Here is a 25677-nt window from a genome sequence, read left to right as displayed (position 1 = left end):
ATGAACATTTTATGGTCTGTTGTTGCCAGCATTCTCTTCCATAAATGTATATGCCCTTAGCACAGTACTTACCAATGGCTCTTCTGCTCACATTTTCTGTGGCAGACTCAGTATTCTGTGAGGTTTTCAGGATTCCCTTGTCTGCCTTCCGTGAAGCATAATTCTCCAGCTTGTTCCGTTTCTTTTTTTTCTGCTAATCTCGTCTCTTATTTGTATTTTGCTCTCTGTCTTGCATTTTTATTCCGTCTCTTCTGTCCTGGCCTGAGTATGTTTCTGCCTCTACCTCAGCTCTCCGCTCCATACTTTCATCCTCCCACTTATACCTGTCTAACCTTCTATCTTTCTAGAACAAATCCAGAAACACCTTTCCTATTTAAGGTCATTGGTCATAGCTGTGTTAACCTCTGCACCTGAAACCTGAAGTTTGGTGCTACATATTCCACAATCTATACACATTACTTTTCTGCCCAGGTTACTTCCACAAGAATCACAGATCTTTTTACTATACTCTCAGTAGGATCTCTGCTATTTGTTTTATATACCCTTTACCAGGCCTGGTAAAGGGTTATTGGTCCTTGTGGGTGAGTGGGAGGGCGAGTAGGCGGGTGAGTGGGAGGGCGAGTAGGCGGGTGAGTGGGAGGGCGAGTAGGCGGGTGAGTGGGAGGGCGAGTAGGCAGGTGAGTGGGAGGGCGAGTAGGCAGGTGAGTGGGAGGGCGAGTAGGCGGGTGAGTGGGAGGGCGAGTAGGCGGGTGAGTGGGAGGGCGAGTAGGCGGGTGAGTGGGAGGGCGAGTAGGCGGGTGAGTGGGAGGGCGAGTAGGCGGGTGAGTGGGAGGGTTAGTTGGCGGATGGAGGAGTAGGAGGGCGAGTGAGTGGGAGGGTGAGTGGGCGGGCGGGTGAGCGAGTGGTGTGTTTCAAATCACATCGCTCCTTTACTCTGCTGGTTGCTATAACTTATTTTTTTATTTTATGAAACAAATTGGACTACCCAGCAACCTTAACTAACAGAGTCGTAACTTAATGCAGATCTTGAAGGTTCTCGACTACATATATCTACTGACCTTTCCAGACAGGGGTGTGTAGTAATGCAATAAACAGTTAAACAACTGACTTAATACAACACAACAGTTCACCATATAAAATAGTCTTATCAACAAATTAACTTGTACAACAATTTGACTTATGATTTCCTCTGGCGACCTCTGGTAGTCCAAGACTGGGTCATGAACCTCGGTGTCTGAGCAGATTTAGTTTTACGTGTGGCAGCACTGCCAGGAAATTTACATGAAGACAGTTTCCTCTCTCACTGCACCACCTACACTCCACCCAGGATATAAACTGTAATGAAGCTTATTTCACTGCGCCTTATCCCGCTCCTGTTCACTTTTGTTGATTAGTTTTACTATTGTTTTTATTTCTGGGGAATAATTTTATTCATGTAGAACAACTGGATTCATTAGTTTGACTTAAACGAAATTTGTAGCATCGAGAAGCTGAATCCTTTATTGACAGTTTTTATTGTCTTAGACAAGTCATAGACAAGTCTCTAACAAATCGAACACAAAGAGTAGTGGTCAACAGAGTTAAATCGGAGGCTGCCATAGTGAAGAGCTCTGTTCCACAAGGCACAGTACTCGCCCCCATCTTATTCCTTATCCTCATATCAGACATAAACAGAGATATACACCACAGCACCGTATCATCCTTTGCGGATGATACTAGGATCTGCACGAGGCTGTCATCTGCTGAGGACGCGGTTAAACTCCAAGAAGATATAAACAAAGTTTTCCAGTGGGCAACGGTAAACAATATGATGTTCAATGAGGACAAATTCCAACTACTCCGTTATGGAAAACTGGAGGAGATAATAACTAGAACAGAGTATACTACTCACTCCGGCCATACAATAGAGCGGAAAAATAATGTAAGGGACCTGGGAGTAGTAATGTCTGAGGATCTCACTTTCAAGGATCACAACAGTGCCACGATCGCACGTGCAAAGAAAATGATAGGATGGATAATGAGAACTTTCAAAACGAGAGATGCCAAGCCCATGATGATCCTTTTCAAATCACTTGTTCTCTCTAGGCTGGAATACTGCTGTACATTAACATTTCCATTCAAAGCAGGTGAAATCGCAGATCTAGAGAGTGTACAGAGATCCTTTACTGCACGTATAAGTTCTGTCAAGCACCTTAACTACTGGGAACGCTTGGAAGCACTTGACTTGTACTCGTTGGAACGCAGGAGAGAGAAATATATCATAATCTACACTTGGAAAATCTTGGAAGGAATGGTCCCAAATCTGCACACAGAAATCACTCCCTACGAAAGTAAAAGACTGGGCAGGCGATGCAAAATGCCCCCAATAAAAAGTAGGGGCGCCATTGGTACACTAAGAAAACACCATAAGTGTCCGGGGCCCAAAACTGTTCAACAGCCTCCCATCAAGCATTAGGGGAATTGCCAATAAACCCCTGGCTGCCTTCAAGAGAGAGCTGGACAGATACCTAAAGTCGGTGCCGGATCAGCCGGGCTGTGGCTCGTACGTTGGACTGCGTGCGGCCAGCAGTAACAGCCTAGTTGATCAGGCCCTGATCCATCGGGAGGCCTGGTCATGGACCGGGCCGCGGGGGCGTTGATCCCCGGAATAACCTTCAGGTAACCTAAGTAAGAACCAGCGCTCACTATTATGCTATTTATGTTAAAAGATTCCGTGTACATTTTTAGCACCACCAATTTGGTTGTCTTGTTGGTTTTGATGAATGTGGAAAATATTATTACTAAGTGTTGCTGTCAGTCTTGGAAAGTACCCTAAGAATGTTCTTTGCCACACCAGAATGTGTGACGACTAAGCCTGTTTGTGGTGTAAACTGAAGTTGTATTGTTCGAGATAGTCTGGGTTCTTTGCCTAGCTGTGAGTGGAGAACGTGTAAAAGTGAGAACATGTGAAGGTTTGTATGCTGGAGGAGCATTCTTTATCGAGGACAGCAGGACTATATATATAACTGTAATCAATTAGGTTATTGAAGATTCGTCAAGAAACAGGACAAATGTTTCCTGATGCACGTTTCAGTCGTATGATGACCTGTACACTAACGGCCCCCTTCAGGGCTGGCGACATTGCAGACCTGGAGAGCGTACAAACAAGCTTCACGGCACACAAGTATGATAAGGCGCCTAAACTACTGGGAACAGTTGAAGGTCCTTGATCGGTATTCCCTGGAACGCAGGCGAGAGAGATGAATGATAATATACACTTGGAAGGTCCTGGAGAAATTGGTACTAAACCTACACATGAAAATCACTCCCTATGAAAGCAAAAGACTCGGCAGGAGATGTAACAATTTCCCTATGAAAAGCAGGGGCGCCACGAGTACATTGAGAGAAAACACAGTAAGTGTCCAAGGCCCAAGACTGCTGAACTGCCTCCAAGCATACATAAGGGGGATTACCAATAGACCCCTGGCTGTCTTTAAGAAGGCACTGGACAGGCACGTAAAGTCAATACCTGACCAACTGGGCTGTGGTTCGTACATCAGTTTGCATGCGGCCAGCAGTAACAGCCTGGCTGATCAGACCCTGATCCACCATGAGGCCTGGTCTCTAACCGAGCTGCGGGGGCGTTGACCCCCGTAACCCTCTCCAGGTAAACTCCAGGTAAACTTCTACAGAAGAAATGACATGTATGCCTGAGATAGGGTTAATTTATCTAGGGCTGGGTAGAGGCATTAGCAAGCTCAGTGGAGAACTGTTAGGGCTTTAAACTGAGTTTTTGTAGGAAAATAATGAAATATGACAGAACATAAGTGGGCAGTGTGAATTATCAGGGTAGCTATATTGTAAGGTTTGGGGATACCACTTATAAGCAGAATAAAGTAGGATTATTGATAAATATTAAGAATTTGGTGGCATAAGACAATAAGGAATGCAGCAAAGATAGTGAAGGAGTGGGTATGAGCAAAGAGAAACTGAAGAGTGTTTCACAGGGCGTATTACTCAAGTAGTTGTAGTGCTAGAAAAAAGAGGGACGAATTGAGATTAGTTGCAAGTTAGGGTAACATTAACATATTTGTCATAAGCAAGATATAGTTTAATTTGAAGAATTGGGACGTGCATACCAAATGCCACATTCAGGGTTTTAAGTTGCTCCATATTGAGAGAAATAACAGGAAGGTGAGGTGGCACTATGTCTGAAAAAGCTTGAATTGCTGCATAAAAATGGGTATAATGACTGAAGGAACACTCGCAGAATCAGGGTAGAATTTTTAGAGGGTCATAAGAAATTTATTTTAGTCATGATAAACCGTCCTTCAAACGTGAATAGGGACCAAGGGAGACTACTTTAGGAGATTTTAACTTCACTCAAATTGATTAGAATTTCTTGACTGGGAATCTAGAGGCAAACGATTTCCTAGAGGTAATTAAAAAAAAATTTCAAATAGTTTATCACAAATAACAAAAAAAGGCAGAATACCGTGACTGGAACGATACACAAATAACCCGCACATAGAAGATAGGAGCTTACGACGACGTTTCGGTCCGACTTGGACCATCGTCGTAAGCTCCTCTCTTCTATGTGCGAGTTATTTGTGTATAGTTTATCACAGAATGAACGAAGAAAAATAACCTGCCTGATTAAGTTCTGGCAAATAATGAGACTCTTGTTAATAATCTAGAGAGAGATTATATAGGAACTTGGTAGAAGCAACCCTAGATTGATTACATTCAACACTGCATGAACGCATGCAAGTCAACATAATTCAGCAAGGCTCCCAGATTTTTGTTTGACAGATTACAATAGGTTTGAACACCTGTCATGTGTGGAGTGGAGCAACGAAGAGAACTATCAATATGACAACTTTCTAAACATTAACACGCTCCCCAAAGAGCATTTATGCCATACAGAGAAGTAAGATCTGAAATGGATGAACAGGAGACTCAAACTCCTTTTAGGAGAGAAGAAAGTAATTTATAGGCTTATCAAAGGTGAGGGTCATTTATTGAATTAATATACATGTATTTATATTAAAAGGGAGGTTAAAATATGTAATCTCACAGTCACTAGGGATATGGTAATCAAGAAGCTGACTGATAAAAGTAAAAAGTTCCCAGGCCCTGATTAACTTTTTTCAAGGGTTCTTAGAGTGCAAAATGGAAATTTGTGAACCAGTGAATAAGCTTTTTATTTTATCTCTTCAAATAGGTGCAGTTTATGAGATGTGGAAGATGGCTAATGTAATTCCAGTTTTAAAAGCAGGGGGCAAGTCATTACTGTTGAAAAGTCGGGGGTCTCTGACACTCAACGAGTTCTTTCAGTACTCGTCGCACCCCTGCTTTTTATTGGAGGTGCTCTGCATCGTCTGCCAAGTCTCTTGTTTTCACATGGAGAGATTTTGGTGTACCGGTTTAAGACCAGTCTCTTCTGAATTATCCAGGAGTAAATTAGAATGAAACTTTTTTGTTTACATTTCACATAATTGATGAGACTTCAGGCACTCCCAGTAGTTCAGATGCTTGACAGTGTATACGGGCAGTGAAAGTTCTTTCTTTTCTAGCTCAGTAATCTGGGCTGCATTGAAGGCCATTAGTATACAGCAATATTCCAGCCTAGAGAGGATGACTTAAACAGCATCACTGGCTCAGCAACTCTTGTCTTGAAAGTTCTAGTTATCTAGCCTATCATTTCCTTGCAGAAGCAATAGCAACGTGTTGTGATCCTTGAATGATTCTGACATCACTCCTAAACCATACCACGGGCGGGGTAGCCACTGGGCCAGCTAGCCACCATAGGAAGGTTAGCATAGGCACTACTGCGACAACAAATGCAAGTTTTTACAGACGAATCTCCAGCTAGCATGGCCGTGACGTGAATCACTCTCAAGTCTCGCACTTGGAACTTTCACTCTATTGAATGGTTTTTGTTTATCCTGTACTCCATTTCATTCATTTCCTCCCTTCTTCCATAGCGGAGCAACTGAAACTTATTAATGAGCATCATATTTTGTCTGACTCCCTCTGGAAGACTATGTCCTCTTGAAGACTCACAGTCTTCAACTGACGCGACTAAAGACATTCTGGTGGCATTAACAAAGGATTTTATGGCGCTATAATTTATGACCCGGTCTACGTCGAACATAAGAAACAGAAGTGGGACATATACTGTGCCTTGAGGAACGGAGCTTTTCACTGTGGCAATCTCCCATCTTCACTTTTTTTTACTACTCTCTGGGTTCTATTTGTTAAAATATTAGACATCAGCCCACTTTACTATATATTCTTTTTGCACGTATTTTGTACTCCACACCACCGCCGGACATCTTCTAAAGCGAGGTTGAGTACTTTAGTGAGTGTCAACTTCAGGAGACTACTGTACGAGTGTTAACGTAACTCAGGATTGTCCTACAAGGATACACATCTTGTGAAATATGTTAGCTGGGCAGAAGGTATAAGGTATTGTAGGAATCTAAATAGTCCCATTCTAGAAATTATCCAGCTTGGCCTAAAGAATGTTGTCAGTGGTATTAGTTTGTATAGGAGCTCCAAGAAAGAGGCTATTCACTGGAGCAATGGTGGACGCACCTGGTAGCACGAAGCTAGCTGCATCGATCGTTTCTTAATTGGCAGAGATGATTTTCCATTTGGCTGGACTGAGGACTAATCTAATTGCCTGTCTCCATGTTATTAGACGAGCAAGATCTAGAAGAAACTCCTTTGTTTAGTTTGTTGACTAATCTGACAGTAAAGGACCCCAATGGAAATAAAAAGGACCCCAATGAAAATAAGTTACACTGACTTTTTTGGGTTATCCTAGGTTCCCTACACATATGCTGCTATGTACGATAATTCTATGTAACTATTTGTGTATACTTGAATAAACTTACTAATCTTCATAACCGCTATGCAGAATAGAAATGAGGTGAGAGGATCCTCTTGCTGATCACCCTCCTAGGAAGTGATTTCATGCTCCCCAAACAGAAGCGTCGACTCCGTGCTGTATTCAGTTGAAAAAAAGAGGTGAGACTAGGGAAATGTATCCGAATGGCTGTAAATACAGGTCTTTTCAGTAGATTAAATGCATTCTTGAAATCTAATTTTAATATGGTATTATCTTCAGGTAAGTTATTGATATACGCTCTTGTCACATGAACCCCTGGGGCAATAGACCTAATTCCTCCATTTTTTCAGAGCACAAAGAGTTGCACTAAAGCAGAAAGGATTTTATTTCATCGGGAAACAGACCAGCCAGAGAGTTATTAACGAAGCTTGTCATCTCTGACAAGGTCTCTACAATCTTACCAACAAGTGGATTAACTATCATTTAAATACTGTGGTCTAATTCCAGTGTAGATCCAAGCAGAGCCAGACAGAAACATAACTGCTTTGCAAATGACCCATTCTTGCGCGAACACGCACACGCACGCGCACACGCACGCACACACGCGAACACACACACACACAAACACACACACTGTGTACGTCAGGCCCATACTGGAGTATGCAGCACCAGTTTGGAACCCACACCTGGTCAAGCACGTCAAGAAATTAGAGAAAGTACAAAGGTTTGCAAAAAGGCTAGTTCCGGAGCTCAGGGGAATGTCCTACGAAGGTTGAGGGAAATCGGACTGACGACACTGGAGGACAGGAGGGTCAGGGGAGACATGATAACAACATACAAAATAATGCGTGGAACAGACAAGGTGGACAGAGACAGGATGTTCCAGAGAGGGGACACAGAAACAAGGGGTCACAATTGAAAGCTGAAGACTCAGACGAGTCACAAAGATGTTAGGAAGTACTTCTTTAGTCACAGAGTCGTCAGGAAGTGGAATAGCCTAGCAAGTGATGTAGTGGAGACAGGAACCATACATAGCTTTAAGACGAGGTATGACAAAGCTCAGGAAGCAGAGAGGACCTAGTAGCGATCAGTGAAGAGGCGGGGCGAGGAGCTGAGTCTTGACCCCTGCAACCACAATTAGGCGAGTACACACACACACACACATTGTTTGCAATGGATCAGAGAATACCTGACAGGGAGGCAACAACGAGTCATGGTACGGGATGAGATATCACAGTGGGTGCCTGTGACGAGAGGGGTCCCACAGGGGTCAGTCCTAGGACCAGTGCTATTTTTGGTATATGTGAATGACATGATGGAAGGGATAGACTCAGAAGTGTCTGTTCGCAGACGATGTGATGTTAATGAGGAGAATTAAATCAGATGAGGATCAGGCAGGACTACAAAGAGACCTGGACAGAATGGACACGTGGTCCAGCAACTGGCTCCTTGAATTTAACCCCGCCAAATGCAAAATCATGAAGATCGGGGAAGGGCGAAGAAGACCGCAGACAGAGTACAGGCTAGGTGGCCAAAGACTGCAAACCTCACTCAAGGAGAAAGATCTTGAGGTGAGTATAATACCGTGCACGTCTCCGGAAGCACATAACCAGATAACTGCTGCAGAATATGGGCGCCTGGTAAACCAGAGAATAGCGTTCCAATACCTCAGTAAGGAATCGTTCAAGACTCTGGACACCGTGTACGTCAGACCCATACTGGAGTATGCAGCACCAGTTTGAAACTCACTCTTGGTCAAGCACGTCAATTAGAGAAAGTGCCAAGGTTTGTAACAAGGCTAGTTCCAGGTTATTTTCCTGTCCAGCATTTAGAAGTTTGCATTTGTCTATATTAAACTGCATCTGCCACTTCTCCGACCATTGCATCAGTCTATTCAAATCATCTTGGAGTGCTCTAGTGTCTTCATTATAATGAATTGGACGGCCTATTTTGGTGTCATCAGCAAATTTGCTTATGTCGCTATTTATTCCCTCATCTATGTCATTTATGTAAATTGTGAACAACAAGGGGCCCAACACTGACCCCTGAGGAACACCGCTTGTAACGTGCCCCCATTCTGATTTCTCCCCATTTATGCAAACTCTCTGCTTCCTATTTGTCAACCATGCCTCTACCCAGGAAAAAAATTCTATTCCGTGTGCCTTAAGTTTTCTCAACAGCCTTTGATGTGAAACTCTATCGAAAGCCTTACTGAAGTCCATATACACAATATCATATTCGTTACCATGATCTACCTCCTCAAACACCTTAGTGAAAAAAGTTAGTAAATTCGTAAGACAGGAACACCCCTTTGTAAAACTGTGTTGAGATTCATTAATCAATTTATGCCTATCAAGATGGCTACAAATTGTTTCGGCAATTATTGATTCCATAAATTTTCCCACTATGGAGGCAAGGCTTATTGGTCTATAGTTCGAAGTTAAGGACCTGTCACCTGCCATTTTCCACTTATCAGCCACTATGCCAGTTTGTAGGGATATGTCGAAAAGATTAGCCAAAGGTATGCTAAGTTCCTCTTTACATTCCTTTAACACCCTTGCAAACAGTTCATCAGGGCCTGGGGATTTATTAGGTTTTAATTTCTCTATTTGTCTGAGGACCATGTCACTAGTTACCGCAATCGTGCATAGTTTGTCCTGTTCTACATAATCTATTATTTCTGGAATTTCGCTAGTATTTTCCTGGGTAGTAACATCTGAGGAAGTAAGTACTGAAAATTTCACACACATCCTTATCACTGTCAATGATCTGACCTGAGTTACTCTTCAGTGGGCCTATCTTGTCCCTAATCTTACTTCTGGATACCTAAAAGAACCCATTTGGGTTAGTCTTCGAATCCCTTGCGACCTTAGCTTCATAATCCCTTTTTGTTTTGCTTATTCCTTTTTTTATTTCTCTCTTCAATTAAATATATTGATTTCTTAACTGCCCATCTCCTCTTTTGATACGCCTATATATGCCTCTATTTTGACCAATGAGATGTTTTAATCTATTGTTCATCCATTTGGGATCATTTTTGTTAGATCTAATTTCCCTACTCGGAACAAAAGTTGTCTGGGCAGCTAGAACTGACCTGACCCATAGTCAGGTCATCCCAATTTAGCCCACCCAGGTCATTTCTCAGTCCCATGAAATCGGACAAGGGAAAGTCTGGTACAGAGATTTGATTGCAGTTATCTGGGTAATTCTATGATACAAGTATATTGAAAGTAAGTGATTTGTGATCATTTTCCAAGCTCATCATTAACTTCAAAATTATTAATTAGTGATTCTTTGTTGGCAAGAACAAAGTCAAGCAGATCGTTTCCTCTAGTTGGTTCTGTCACAAACGGTTTTAAAAAGCAATCCTGAACCATGTCAAGAAAGTCACATTGTTCCAATCAATTTGTCTGAAGTTAAAATCTCCCATTAACACAACATTTTCATATCTAGACGCCTTACGAATTTCGTCCCATAACAGCTTACTGCACTGACTATCAAGGTTTGGGGGGAGCCTATAAATCACACCCAAAATTAATTTGTCACAACCCTCGAGAAACTGTAGCCAAGCAGGTGCTGTGTCCGATGTTTCTAATCTTATATCATGTCTAACACAGTTTAAATTATATCTGACATACATCGCCACTCCACCACCCTTCCTGTTGACCCTATCAGCGTGGAATAGTTTATAAGCCTTTATCTTTTGAATAACTACCATAAAATCAGCTCAAAAATACAGGTCAAGCTCGTTAATGTTTTAATTAACAAAATATTGCACTACGTGAAAATTACAACTGGTCCTGCCTTGCTTTAACTAATGGAAATTGGTCTATGATGTGCTCAAATTCAGTTTCTTCTCTTTTTACACTCAGCAGACCAAGATCAGAGAGTCTACTTGACCCACGGAGGCTCTCAAATACGAAAGTATTAGTTTTAACTTGCTGAATGATCTCTCACAGTTGGCGATGGAAACTGCCATGGTTAGCATTATCTGAACAGCACTGCAAAGATTGGAGAAGACGCTCTCGTTTCCATACTGACCAAGAAATTCGAGAAGCTCTTCAGGTCTTTATATTTTCATGGTGGTCCGACTTGACAGCAACATTCTGCAATCCAAAATTTCTCTCTAACACTGACTGTTTTCATCTCAGAATCAACTTCCACGTTCCTCACTATGACATCTACTGACGGTGTGCCTAATCAGGAGTCGAGTCGAACATGAGATCACAATACATACTTGGCTTTACGAATGCTTCTCAGTAAACTCTGGCGAACAGTGGATGTCATCATGTGGATGAATTCGTTCTGGACACCCGGTGAAAGATAAGACGTGGATCCAGGATTAATTTCTACACGAGTGAGGTGCTCTTTCATGACAGAGTCAAAGATAGCCTGTAGTTTCAGTAAGCCAAGAAAATTTCCCACATTGGAGTCATCGTCCAGCTGAAGTGACTCCCCGTGTCCTCGCAAAGCTAGGTTCAGAGTCGCAAGGAATTTTATTTAGTGAAGGATTCTCGTCAAGATATTACGCCACTTCTGCTTCTTCTCAATCTGTCTGAAGTTCCGCGTCAATAACTCCTCTGTTTTCAGCTAATTTTCTTTTGATTTCTTTCCACTCTGTGAAGCACACCCTATGAACACTAATTCTTTCAGGTGCTTTCTGTTGGCTGAATCCACTTTCCTGCTCCAATGAAAATTGATGGTCTGACCGGGAATAAAGAAGACAATAGATTCAAAATGCGGACTTTTTTAGAAGTGAAATAGACCAACCATGAATGAGTCACTTCCTCACCAAGACCATTTCCCAATTTCCTCTTGAACCAAGTTTTGTTCATTGAACGGTTATGCTGGTAGTTTCCTACCTCACTGTTCTAGAAATACTTCGAACCCAGCTTTATAATTTCTCTTCTCAACGCGTCAGGCAGAATTGCTTTTCCCAGCATCCTTGTCGAGCTTCATAAGTCCAGTGGTATGCTGTTCACTCATTTCTGGTATGACACTTCGAGGCTCTTCGACACCATCCATATTAAGTGGTTTAACAATGTAGTCATCCTAGTGCTTCTCACCTATCATAATCAAATACAGTTCATACATTTGAAGATTTTTTTTTTCACTATCCGAAGATGGCTTGTCTGATTTTAATAGAATCTAATCAGTTGCGCCCTCTTCCAGTGGCACCCTCTTCCAGTGGCACCCAGGGTAAGTGCCATACCTGCCATACCTTAGGAACAACACTTGATGATACTCGAGATTTTGGGGTTAAAAATACGTTCATGCTACCAAGCTTACACTCATGCAACCAAGGATACACTTATGCCACCAAGGATACCCTTATGCCACCAAGCTTACACTTATGCCACCAAGGATACCCTTATGCCACCAAGGTTCCCCTTATGCCACCACGCTTACGCTTATGCCACCAAGGTTACCCTTATGCCACCAAGGTTACCCTTATGCCACCAAGGTTACCCTTATGCCACCACGCTTACGCTTATGCCACCAAGGTTACCCTTATGCCACCAAGGTTACCCTTATGCCACCACGGTTACCCTTATGCCACCACGGTTACCCTTATGCCACCAAGGTTACCCTTATGCCACCACGGTTACCCTTATGCCACCAAGGATACCCTTATGCCACCAAGGTTACCCTTATGCCACCAAGGTTACCCTTATGCCACCAAGGTTACCCTTATGCCACCAAGGTTACCCTTATGCCACCGCGCTTATGCTTATGCCACCAAGGTTACCCTTATGCCACCAAGGTTACCCTTATGCCACCACGCTTACGCTTATGCCACCAAGGTTACCCTTATGCCACCACGCTTACGCTTATGCCACCAAGGTTACCCTTATGCCACCACGCTTACGCTTATGCCACCAAGGTTACCCTTATGCCACCACGCTTACGCTTATGCCACCAAGGTTGCCCTTGTGCCACCACGCTTACGCTTATGCCACCAAGGTTACCCTTATGCCACCACGCTTACGCTTATGCCACCAAGGTTACCCTTATGCCACCACGCTTACGCTTATGCCACCAAGGTTACCCTTATGCCACCACGGTTACCCTTATGCCACCAAGGTTACCCTTATGCCACCACGTTTACGCTTATGCCACCAAGGTTACCCTTATGCCACCACGCTTACGCTTATGCCACCAAGGTTACCCTTATGCCACCACGCTTACGCTTATGCCACCAAGGTTACGCTTATGCCACCACGCTTACGCTTATGCCACCAAGGTTACCCTTATGCCACCACGGTTACCCTTATGCCACCAAGGTTACCCTTACGCCACCACGCTTACGCTTATGCCACCAAGGTTACCCTTATGCCACCAAGGTTACCCTTATGCCACCACGGTTACCCTTATGCCACCAAGGTTACCCTTATGCCACCACGCTTACGCTTATGCCACCAAGGTTACCCTTATGCCACCACGCTTACGCTTATGCCACCAAGGTTACCCTTATGCCACCACGGTTACCCTTATGCTACTAAGGTTACCCTTATGCCACCACGCTTATGCTTATGCCACCAAGGTTACCCTTATGCCACCACGGTTACCCTTATGCCACCAAGGTTACCCTTATGCCACCACGGTTACCCTTATGCCACCAAGGTTACCCTTATGCCACCACGCTTACGCTTATGCCACCAAGGTTACCCTTATGCCACCACGCTTACGCTTATGCCACCAAGGTTACCCTTATGCCACCACGGTTACCCTTATGCTACGAAGGTTACCCTTATGCCACCACGCTTACGCTTATGCCACCAAGGTTACCCTTATGCCACCAAGGTTACCCTTATGCCACCACGGTTACCCTTATGCCACCACGCTTACACTTATGCCACCAAGGATACCCTTATGCCACCACGCTTACACTTATGCCACCAAGGTTACCCTTATGCCACCACGCTTACACTTATGCCACCACGCTTACACTTATGCCACCAAGGTTACGCTTATGCCACCAAGGTTACTCTTATGCCACCAAGGTTACCCTTATGCCACCAAGGTTACCCTTATGCCACCAAGGTTACCCTTATGCTACCAAGGTTACCCTTATGCCACCAAGGTTACCCTTATGCCACCAAGGTTACGCTTATGCCACCACGATTACGCTTATGCCACCACGGTTACCCTTATGCCACCAAGGTTACCCTTATGCCACCAAGGTTACGCTTATGCCACCAAGGTTACGCTTATGCCACCAAGGTTACGCTTGTGCCACCAAGGTTACTCTTATGCCACCAAGGTTACCCTTATGCCACCAAGGTTACCCTTATGCCACCAAGGTTACCCTTATGCTACCACGGTTACCCTTATGCCACCAAGGTTACCCTTATGCCACCAAGGTTACGCTTATGCCACCACGGTTACGCTTATGCCACCACGGTTACCCTTATGCCACCAAGGTTACCCTTATGCCACCAAGGTTACGCTTATGCCACCAAGGTTACGCTTAAGTTTCCAAACGTTTTCTATCTGATTTGAGTCCAGAGTGCTTCCAAGCAAGTCATTAAAGTATGAAAAAAAATTACAACTTAGTTCTTTGTCTTTAGCAGTATGGCAAGGGGCACTGTCTTCCACACAATAATTACCCTAGAACAACTCAAATTTGCCAGGCAATTAACCTGCTAAAGTCGTGCTTAGTGTGCTGTTAATATACATTCAACTTTGTGTGCAACAATCTACTGCTGTTGTGGCTTTTCACCTCATCTCAGAGTGATGTACCTACAATTATACAAATAAAACTAACATACTGGGTATATCATAACATTTTAATCGTAATGTCTAGTAGTGAAAATAAGTATGAAAAATATTAAAGCTCCGTTAATATAAATTTCCCAAGGAGATTCTGACACATTAATTACTTGTACACTAAGCAGCTACTTCATTAGGTACACTCTTCTAGTGCTGGATAGGGTTCTCCTCCCCCCCCCCCTTTTTTTGACCCAGAACAGCCTGAATTCTTCATGGTATGGACTGAACAAGATGCTGGAAACATTCCTTAGAGATCCTGGTCCATGTCGACATGATACCATGACTGTAGATCTGTCGGCTGCACTTTCATTCTGCGACTTTCCCATTCCACCACATCCCCAAGGTTTACACCAAATTCTGACTAGGGAACTTTTCTCCCTATCTTCAACTGTTCAGTTTTGGTGAGCCTGTGCCCACTGTAGCATCAGTTTCGTGTTCTTAGATGACAGGAGTGGAATTCGATGTGGTCTACTGTTGCTGTATCCCATCTATTTCAAGGTTTGAAGTGTTGTGCCTCCAGAGATACTCCATACCACTGTTGTAAAGCGTGGTTGAGTTACTATCAATTTCCTTTCATCCTGAACTAATCTAGACATTCTCCTCTGTCCTCTCTCATAATCAAGTCTTTTTTTGCCCACAGAACTGCCGCTTACCGGATGTTTTGTGTTTTCCACAACATTCTTTGTAAACTCTACAGTCTATTGTGCATGAAAATCCCAAATCAGCAGTTTCTGAGATACTCAAACCACGCAGTCTGGCACCAAAAAATAATTCTACAGTTACGGTCACTTGTATCACATTTCTTCTCCATTTTGATGTTTGGTCTGAACAACTAAACCTCTTGATCATGTTACATGCTTTTAAGCCTTGAGGTACTGCCACGGGATTGGCCGATTTGATATTTGTATTAACAAACACGTGTACCTAATATAGTGGCCACCGAGTGTATATGAAATACGTCATTAAAACACATTTTTGTACCTGGAGTAAGTTCCTTAAACATATATATGTGATAACTTTTATAACCTATGTTACTTTTATATTTTTTTTTAAGTATTAATATTTGCCGCTCAATACAGCCAAAAAATTTAGTTTTGCTATAACCAAGTATTTATGATTTATGATTCTGACCCATTTTTGTCTAACCCATCATCCCGACACACTGGTTGTAAACACTGGTTGTAAACTTTATTAATCTTGTTACGTATAGAGACATGATGAAAATATCAAGTAGTTAACAATATCTGGATGTTATACTGGGAAGCAATCTGACAACCACTGATAAAACAACTTCAGTTCATTTCACATGGATCTTCACTACTAATTGCAATTTGACTTCATATCTTTTTCTTTCATTTGGTTGAAAACCAGCTTCATTAAATTTGTACACGCTCTTATCTGTACAAAGTATCATTATTTTAATGTTATCTAATCTTAATTAAAAAAATCACAATCTAATCTTAAATTAAAATAATTCACCAATTTATTTTTTTAACACACATCGCAGTTTGTTTACAACTCGTATGTAACCAATATGGTCGTTCATCCAGGTAATAAGTAAAATCGTGACGTCTGTGAGAACACAATATACCAGCTCCTTTGGCAGCTCAGTGTGTATGAAGAACTTACGCCTATATAATGTAACGTGTGTGGACAGAGACAGACATACATAATTAAGCACTATATGTTAGATTGCTAAAAAATCATCCATTTAGAGACTCGTCCAAACTGGGAGAGCTAGCATCACACTTCACAGTTGATGATAAAGGCATTAGCAATGTTAAGTATGTGAGCAGAGAGTTCATCCTGGGTTGATCAGGCAAAACCTCCTGATCCTTGTAAAAACACCATTCGAGCACTGATTTATGCCCTGGTAAAAGCCTAATAAAACACTAAAATCTGGTAAAAAAATGGTAAAAACATGGTAAACCCTGGTACAACATCGTAAAATATGGCACACCCTGGTAAAAATCAAGGATTTAACCATGTAAAACCAGTTAAATATGATAAAACAAGGATTTTTAAGGGGGTAAAACTAATAAAATTTGACAAAACACTTGTAAAAAGCCTTCACAAAATCGATAAAAATTTGATAAAATTCTGGTACATGATAAACCCTGGTAAAACATGAAAAACCTTTGAAAACTCTGGTAAACCATGGTAAAATATGGTAAACCCTATTAAACCCTGGTAAACTCTGGTAAATTCAGGAAAACTGGTAAATCCTAGTAAAACATGTTAAATCCTGGTAAACTCGAGCACATTTCATTCTCCTTGTCAGTAAGATGCCCAGAGTTATTTTTAAGGGGACCTGTAGGTTTTGAAATTCTTTTTGATAATGCGACACGTATGGTTAGGTTAAGTTAGATAAGGTTAGGTTAGGTTAGAGACAAATGGTATAAAATATCAAATGGATGGACAAATGCAGTATAGTATGATCCTTTACAATGTTTCGCTCACACAGTGGACTTATCAAGTTAGAAAAATCTGTTTGTGATGCGACAAATCCCACTGTGGGCGGAACGTTTTCAAAAAACGGATCGTATTATATTGCATCTGTGTTTTTTTCCAAGGTTAGGTTACTTCATAAGATTTATTCAGAAATCTACATAACCTTACATTATTATTATTATTATTATTATTATTATTATTATTATTATTATTATTATAAAAAGAAGCGCTAGACCTACACGGGTCCTACAGCTCAGCGGGACACGGGATAGTGCAGAATTATAATGTAACAAGGGTGGAGTGGACTAGTGTGAAAGTTAGCAAGGGTTGTGAGGAGTGTTAGAGGATCATCGAATGTACATAAAACTGTACAATGGTTGTGAGGGCACAGATATACTAGTGATAAGTAATCATGTCTGTACAGTTAACCAGGTTGTAATAATGTTGGTAGAATTGCCGACAATATGTAAAGTAAAAGGACACAGGTGCAACTAATGTGACATTTTTATTGTGGCAACATTTCGCTCTCCAGGAGCTTTGTCAAGCCGTTACGGCTTGACAACCTAGGATAACCCACGGATAACCTAACAAAGTGGCTCATTTATCCAATAGGATCCATCATTCAATCAGAATATACACACCCTGAGCTATATGCCTCTCTGTGTATATACACACCCTCAGCTGTATCCCTGTGTATACACACCCTCACCTGTATGCCTGTGTATATACACACTCTGAGCTGTATGCCTCGGTGTATATACACACCCTGAGCTGTATGCCTCGGTGTATATACACACCCTGAGCTGTATGCCTCGGTGTATATACACACCCTGAGTTGTATGCCTCTCTCTGTGTATATTCTGAGTTACTGAAATATCTATTTTAAAGATTAAAATATTGTTTACTGGTGTTGTACAGTTTTCATGTAGCCTTAATTAATGGCTTTTGTGAAGTCGATAAGTTTTAAACTTCCAATAACAACTAACCATACGAGCAGTGTTATCCGGGGCCTCTGTTCCCTCTGCTCTCCTTTAACACAGCCCCTCAGGGAAGGTGCCTTAATGACGGTGAAGGGCTCTTGATTCAAGGAACTGGACCTCTCATCCCCCTTGCATCGAGCCTGATTGCCTCCCATTCCCAGGCACTGAATGACCTCTACGAGTCCAGCGCTTTCACCAGATATAACAGTCTTAATGTCACCTTCAGAGCTGTGTAGATGGTTTCTTAGATGAAAGTGACTTACTACATAGCAACCCCCACACACACGCCTTCCCATAGCTGTTTGCAACCCCCCGTCCCCATCTCCTTGCATTACACCCTGCTGTCAATTCACACGTCTTCTGTGTTATCAGGACCACACGTTCAAAGAACATCATCAGGACTCTCTTCATACGAATTTCCTGCCGTCAACACATTCACACACAAAACCCTCACGGTGCGTGACATCTACTGAAAGTGGAAGGAACAAGAGTAAATGAATCACTTGGGCTGTTACTGGTGGGAAAAGGATTTAGGAGTTCTAGTTAGCAGTAATCTGAAACCAAAACAACAGTATATAAGTGTTCGCAATAAAGCTAACAGAATCCTTGGCTTCATATCAAGAAACATAAATAATAGAAATCCTCAGGTTATTCTTCAACTCTATATATCTTTGGTGAGGCCTCATCTAGATTATGCTGCACAGTTTTGGTAACCGTATTACAGAATGGAAATAAATGTACTGGAAAGCGTACAAAGGAGGATGAAGTTGATCCCATGTATCAGAAATCTTCCCTATGAGGACAGACTGAGGGCCCTGAATCTGCACTCTCTAGAAAGGCGTAGAATTAGGGAAAAAAATTATTGAGGTATTTAAATGGAAAACAGGAATTAATAAAGGGGATGTAAATAGCGTGCTGAAATATCAGGAATAGACAGGGCTCGTAGCGATGGTTTTAAATTGGAAAAAATTCAGATTCAGGAAGGATATAGGAGAGCACTGGTTTTGTAATAGAGTTGTGGATGAGTGGAACAAACTCTCGAGTACCGTCATAGAAGCTAAGACATTGTGTAGTTTTAAAAATAGGTTAGATAAACACATAAGTGGGTGTGGGTGGGTGTGAGTTGGACATGACTAGCTTGTGCTACTAGTTAAGATGCCGTGCTCCTCCCATAAGTGAATGAGACGGACCTGACTAGGTCAAGGCATTGGCTTAAGCCGGTGGGAGAATTGGATCTGCCATGCATGTGCCAGTAGACCTGTTGCAGTGCTCCTTCTTTCTTATGTTCTTATATAGCCATATTCGATACAGCCATATTAATGATATACAATACCGACGTGTGCAACATCTGAGTATCTTTATTTGTAGACGTTTCGCCATCCAGTGGCTTTATCGATACAATACGTGGGCATAATCTGAAGACTTTATAAATATATACAAAAGACAGTGAAAGGCGAGTTAATCAGTCCCTCAGCCTAGGAAGTGGTGATGAGCACCGTAATCTTGAAGTAAGTGAAGCATAGGCAGGAAGACTGGCGTTTATATACTGGTGTCAGATGAGGTGCAACCTACCAGAGACAATACCTTCGTCTGCTGCATCTCATCCGGCTCCAGTGTCTTCTGTATATATTTCTACAATTAGATTGTGTCCTTGTATTGTATTGATAAAGCTACTGGATGGCGAAACGTCTACAAATAAAGATACCCAGACGTTGTACATGTGTTTAATTCTTCATCTATATAGCCAGCTGCGGCTCCTCTAAAACTTACCGTGACCCCCTCGGGAGTCACGGACCCCAAGTTTGAGAACCAATACCCTAGAGAGTATCCTAAAAACCATAACTAGGGAGGTATGATGTACCGAACCATGTGATAGTAGGTAATCTAAAGCATAGAGTATACTAAAAAGGCAAAGTATACCCTAAAGTATACAACAGGGAGGTGAAATATATCCTTAGATCTAGGGAGTGATGATAGTATATGATACCATAGAATACTAGGGACGAATGATATGCCATAAAGATTATTTTACGAAGATATGATACACCAGAGAATACTAGGGAGATCTGACTATGATACACCAAAGTATACTACGAAGACAAGATGTATCTCAGTATACTGAGGTGGTACGATATTACCTACTTAGTATATAAGTATTGCATGATATACCTTAAGGAGTGTGCTAGAGAATTGTGATATACCCAAGTATGAAATATCCTAGAGTATAACAGGGAAGTGTTTTGCAGGACACGATCCTAGAGAAGTATGATATACCGTATACAGAGTGCACCGCAGTATACTAGGCAGGAATGATGCACAACAAAGTATATTAAGAAGGCACTATATATCCTAAACATAGGGTATACCAGGAAGGTACAATGCACCTTTTACAATATACTGGGCAGGCATGATGTACCTTAAAAGTATACCATGAAGGTATGTTGTATAATACAGCATATCAGGGAGACGTACTTAACCACAGAGTATACCAGGCAGGTATCTTGCAATAGAGTATATTAGGCAGTATGATTTACCAGAGTATACTAGGGAGATATGTTGTACTATAATACAAAATATCAGGGAGACATTTTGTATCGTACAGTAGACCAGACAGGTATGGTGTATTATCGAGTATACCAGGGTGGTATGTTGCACCATAGAGCATACCAGGATGATATGCTGTACCATACAGCATACCTGGGTGGAATACTGTACCACTGAGTATATCATGACGATATGCTGTAACACAGAATATATCAGAGTGGTATGCTGTACCAAATAATGGTATAAACCTTGGTGATAAATACTGACGAGTTGGTTTAGAAAAACATAAGCAAACACTAGGACATATTTATTAAAAAACGTTTCGGTCCTGGGACCTTGATCACTTCTAACATACCGAGGTTGAAAGACAATATAAACAGGCAGAGAGTGAGGTGTGAGTGACGCATGGTGACCTGAAGAATGCATATTGGGATGAGGACGGGTAGACGATGGGATCATGTGACTCCTGTGTTACTTTGCCTGGTTGAGTATCATGTATGCTAATGTTTTAGAAATTTTGTGGTTTCCAGTGTTGCGTTCCATTGTGTCGGTGACGGCGATTAGCGAGGCTTCTAGGCACCGAAAGGGGTCTGAGGTCTGGTTCGGTGAGAACGAGTTGTGCCTCATCCCAGTTCATCAAATGCCCCGTGGAATCTGTGGAGGACACAAGCGTACCTTAAATCGTCTCTGTTACTGGCACTTCGATGCTCGTTCAAGCGGACCGAAAGATCTCTGCCTCTTTCGCCTACATATTTCTTGGGACAGAATCCACAGAGGATGGTGAAGACGCCTGCTGTGGAAGTTAGAGGTGTGGGGCTGCATTTCTTAGTGAAGTCTTTCATAGATGATGTGTTTATGGTGGAAACATTTATGTTACTCTTAGCAAGTGTCCGGCGAGTATTCGCGGCAATATCACCACATGGGAGCACTATGAACTGCTTAGAGGGCTGTTCCATGGGCGGCTTGTTGATAGCTTGTGCCTCGAGTCTGCAGTCTCGTATGAAAAAAGATGGAAACTGAAGACGTGTAAAGGTTTATGTTATGTAAATACATTCTTCAAGAAAACAAGGGCTGGAGATGCGAAGAGCTCTCAAGAAGAAGCCAATGAGGACTCCTCTTTTAGTGCGGGTGTTTTGGTGTGAACAGAAGTGTATAAGATCGTCCTTGTTGGTAGGTTTTCTATACACTTTGAAGAGAAGTTTGTCACTGATGGGAGATCTGCACAGGAGGACGTCAAGGAAAGGAAGTTTGCCATCCTTTTCGAGTTCAAGTGTAAACTTGATGGATTGTTCGGCTGCACTGACCTTGCTGAGGAGGGCCTGGATATTGAAAACCTGCCAACAAGGACGATCTTATACACTTCTGTTCACACCAAGACACCCGCACTGAAAGAGGAGCCCTCATTGGCTTCTTCTTGAGAGCTCTTCGCATCTCCAGCCCTTTTCTTCTTGAAGAAGAATGTACTTACATAACACAAGCCTTGACAGGTCTTCACTTTCCATCTTTCTTCATCCAAGATTGCAGACTCAAGGCACAAGCTATCCTCAACAAACCGCCCATGGAACAGCCTTCTAAGCAGTTCATAGTGCTCCCATGTGGTGATATTGCCACGAATACTCGCCAGACACTTGCTAAGAGTAACATAAATGTTTCTTACATAAACAACACATCAAAGACCTCACTACGAAACGCAGCTCCACACCTCTAACTTCCACAGCAGGCGTCTGCACCATCTCCTGTGGATTCTGTCCCAAGAAATATGTAGGCGAAACAGGCAGATATCTTGCGGTCTGCCTGAACGAGCATCGAAGTGCAAGTAACAGAGACGATTTAAGGTACGGGGCATTTGATGAACTGGGATGAGGCACAATTCGTTCTCACCGAACCAGACCTTAGAAGCCTCGCTAATCGCCGTCACCGCCACAATAGAACGTAACACTGGAAACCACAAAATTTTTAAAACTTTAGCATACATGACACTCAACCAGGAATGGCACCACCTACCCAGCAACACAGGAGTCACATAATCCCATCGTCTACCCGTCCTCATCCCAACATGGCATTCTTCAGGTCACCATGCGTCACTCACACCTCACTCTCCGCCTATATATGTCTTTCAACCTCGGTATATTAGAAGTGAACAGGCTCCCAGAACAGAAACGTTTTCTAATAAATATGCCCTAGTGTTTGCTTACGTGTTTTCCTAAACCATATAATACACCAGAGATATATGCTGTACCACAGAGTACAACACGCTGGAATGCAATACCACAGAATATATACCAGGGTGATATACTGTACCATAAAAATTATAACAGTGGTATGTAGTGCCACAGATTATATACCAGGGTGGTATGTTGTACCACAGTATACCAAAGTGGGATGCAGTATCACAGAGTATATACCAGGAGCAAGTACCTTGTATAAACACCAGAGGGAGACGAAGCAGTAGATGGCCAGCACTCTCCATATCCAAGCAGTGCTGAGGCACGACACAGAGGCGTACACTGTCGTTAGTGCTCCTGTAAAAACAACACAAATGTTATTAGTGCGGGGGAGGGGATGCAGCAGAGTTATTAGTTGGGCACAGTATTTGTCGCTAGTGGGCTGGGGAGTAGGTGGTGTTATTAGTGGGATAGGGAGTCGGTGGTGTTAGTGGGCTAGGGAGTATGTGGTATTAATGGGCTAGGGAGTAGGTGGTATTAATAAGCTAGGGAGTAGGTGGTATTAATGAGCTAGGGAGTAGGTGGTATTAATGAGCTAGGGAGTAGGTGGTATTAATGAGCTAGGGAGTAGGTGGTATTAATGAGCTACGGAGTGGGTGGTATTAATGAGCTAGGGAGTAGGTGGTATTAATGAGCTAGGGAGTAGGTGGTATTAATGAGCTAGGGAGTAGGTGGTATTAATGAGCTAGGGAGTAGGTGGTATTAATGAGCTAGGGAGTAGGTGGTATTAATGAGCATGGGAGTAGGTGGTATTAATGAGCATGGGAGTAGGTGGTATTAATGAGCTAGGGAAGAGGTGGTATTAATGAGCTAGGGAAGAGGTGGTATTAATGGGCTAGGGAGTAGGTAGTGTTATTAGTGGGGCAGAGAGTATGTGGTTTTATTAGTGGGGGCAGGGAGTAGGTGGTGCTGTTAGTGGGGGCAGGGAGTAGGTGGTGCTGTTAGTGGGGCAGGGAGTAGGTGGTGTCACTAGTGGGGCAGGGAGTAGGTGGTGTCACTAGTGGGGCAGGGAGTAGGTGGTGTCACTAGTGGGGCAGGGAGTAGGTGGTGTTATTAGTAGGTCTCTGCTCAGACCTGTGCAACACAACTATCCTCAAAGATTTGTTAAGTTATACAACTAATTAAGGAAAGATCCTAAACTTCACCTTAACGAAAGCAGACAAAACAAATGCGATAGTAATTATGGACATAGTAGATTATAGGGAAAAAATAATATACTAGAAGAGAGAGGAACTGACGTGCTCCTTAAGTGGAGAGTCGTGGTAATGACAAAAGCGTTGCTGCTCCTGGGAAGCAGATGTTAATAATGGGTAGAGAGGAAGGTATTGTGAATTTTTTATAATTCTAAGATACAGGGTCATTCACTGGTTTATGTATTAAAAGTAAACAAACCATTCAATGCAAATACTCTCACACAATATGAAAAAACTGCATAAATATCGAACAAATTATTTAAATAAAGAACAAAAGTCATAACAGCTGATAAATTTGGGAATCAATTTGAATGTTTATTGAATAGCAATTATGGCATACATAAAAATCCTCGCCTAAACATCTCAAAATAAACATTTTCCTTAGTAAAGAGCAAAGCTGAGAACGCACAGTTGAAAATATATGTGCCAGATACTGAGAGTGCTGGAGGATGCTAGTGAGCACAAATATGGGCGAGTGAGCAACAATTCTCAGTCAAATGAAAAATCCTCTTTAGTGTGATAATTCTTTTGGAAAGAGACCGCCCAACCCCCCCACGTTTTGTATGCAAGAGAGACCTATGTATGGTACTAGGACATTTATAGACTTTTCATCTAACAAGGGCTTTATCAATCCAATATTGAGAACCAGAAACAGTATATGTAGTGTGTCGCGTCAGGTGCTGCATGCACTGTGGACAGAGTAAAAGCAGTGTTCTACTTACGTAGAATGTCTCTAGTCAGTATTTTTTGAAATTATGAAGTTGCCTGTGTTTTGAGCGATGATGATAGTGGTAACCATGAGAGCAGATTCTTAACATCGTCTGTAATGTAGTCTAATTCCTTGAAAGTATTGTTTCTGTTTTGAAATTCATGAAATGGTTTCCCCAAATTCCTTCAAAAACATTACCTTGATCACACTCCAGCTGCTGTGTCTTTTTAGTAATTTATACAGGAAAAAGTGTTACTAGTCCCTTACTCCCGGTATTTTAGCCGCCTTCTACGGCATGCATGGCTTACTGGGGAAGAATTTTCACTCACAGAAACGAAAGGAAGCATTATAAGAACAAGAACTACTAGGATATTAGAAAGCACTCAGGTGAGTGTGTATACACATAGATGTGTGTGTATACACACGCAGAACTGCATCTGCAGTATGAGCTACACTCACTGGCCATTTTATTATTACACCCTTCTATTACTGGAAAGAGCCCATACCCCGTATGCCACCAGAACTGCTCGAATTCTTACTTGCATAAATTTAAAAATATGCTGTAAACATTCCATAGAGATCCTGGTCTATGATGACATAACAGCATCACGCATTTGCTGCAGATTTGTGGACTACACATTCACGATGTGAATTTCCCGTTCCACCACATCCAAAAGTTTTGCGCCAGATCTGACCCTAAAATCTGCACGTAGCAGCAAAAATCACGATTCGTCAGACCAGGAGACGTTTTTTTTCGATCCTCAATTGTCCAGTTTTGGCGACCCTGTGCCCAATGTAGTCTCAGTTTCCTGCTTTTGGCTGACAGGATTAGAAACTGGCTTCGTCTTCTGCTGCTGTAGCCAGTCCACTTCAAGGATCGATGTGTTGTGCATTCAGAGTTATTTTTTTTTCCATACCACTGTTGTAATGCATGGTTAATTAACAAGGCATTTTCGCCCACAGAACT

The 25677-nt window shown here is 42.3% G+C and overlaps 1 protein-coding gene across 3 annotated transcripts in view; it reads right to left on the bottom strand.

The window, feature by feature from the left end:
* LOC128696502 (progestin and adipoQ receptor family member 4) overlaps positions 1–25677 on the bottom strand; it is a 330923-nt gene that overhangs the window by 100400 nt on the left and 204846 nt on the right. For all 3 annotated transcript variants that reach the window (XM_053787773.2, XM_070094743.1, XM_070094744.1), the window contains exon 3: positions 23002–23105. In XM_053787773.2, the coding sequence (XP_053643748.2) occupies positions 23002–23105 (104 nt within the window). The remainder of the gene's footprint in view (positions 1–23001; positions 23106–25677) is intronic.

This window comes from Cherax quadricarinatus, chromosome 47, assembly GCF_038502225.1.
Source record: "Cherax quadricarinatus isolate ZL_2023a chromosome 47, ASM3850222v1, whole genome shotgun sequence".
Taxonomy (NCBI): domain Eukaryota; kingdom Metazoa; phylum Arthropoda; class Malacostraca; order Decapoda; family Parastacidae; genus Cherax; species Cherax quadricarinatus.
The sequence above is the reverse complement of the archived record's forward strand: the minus strand, read 5'-3'. Positions and strand labels throughout refer to the sequence as shown.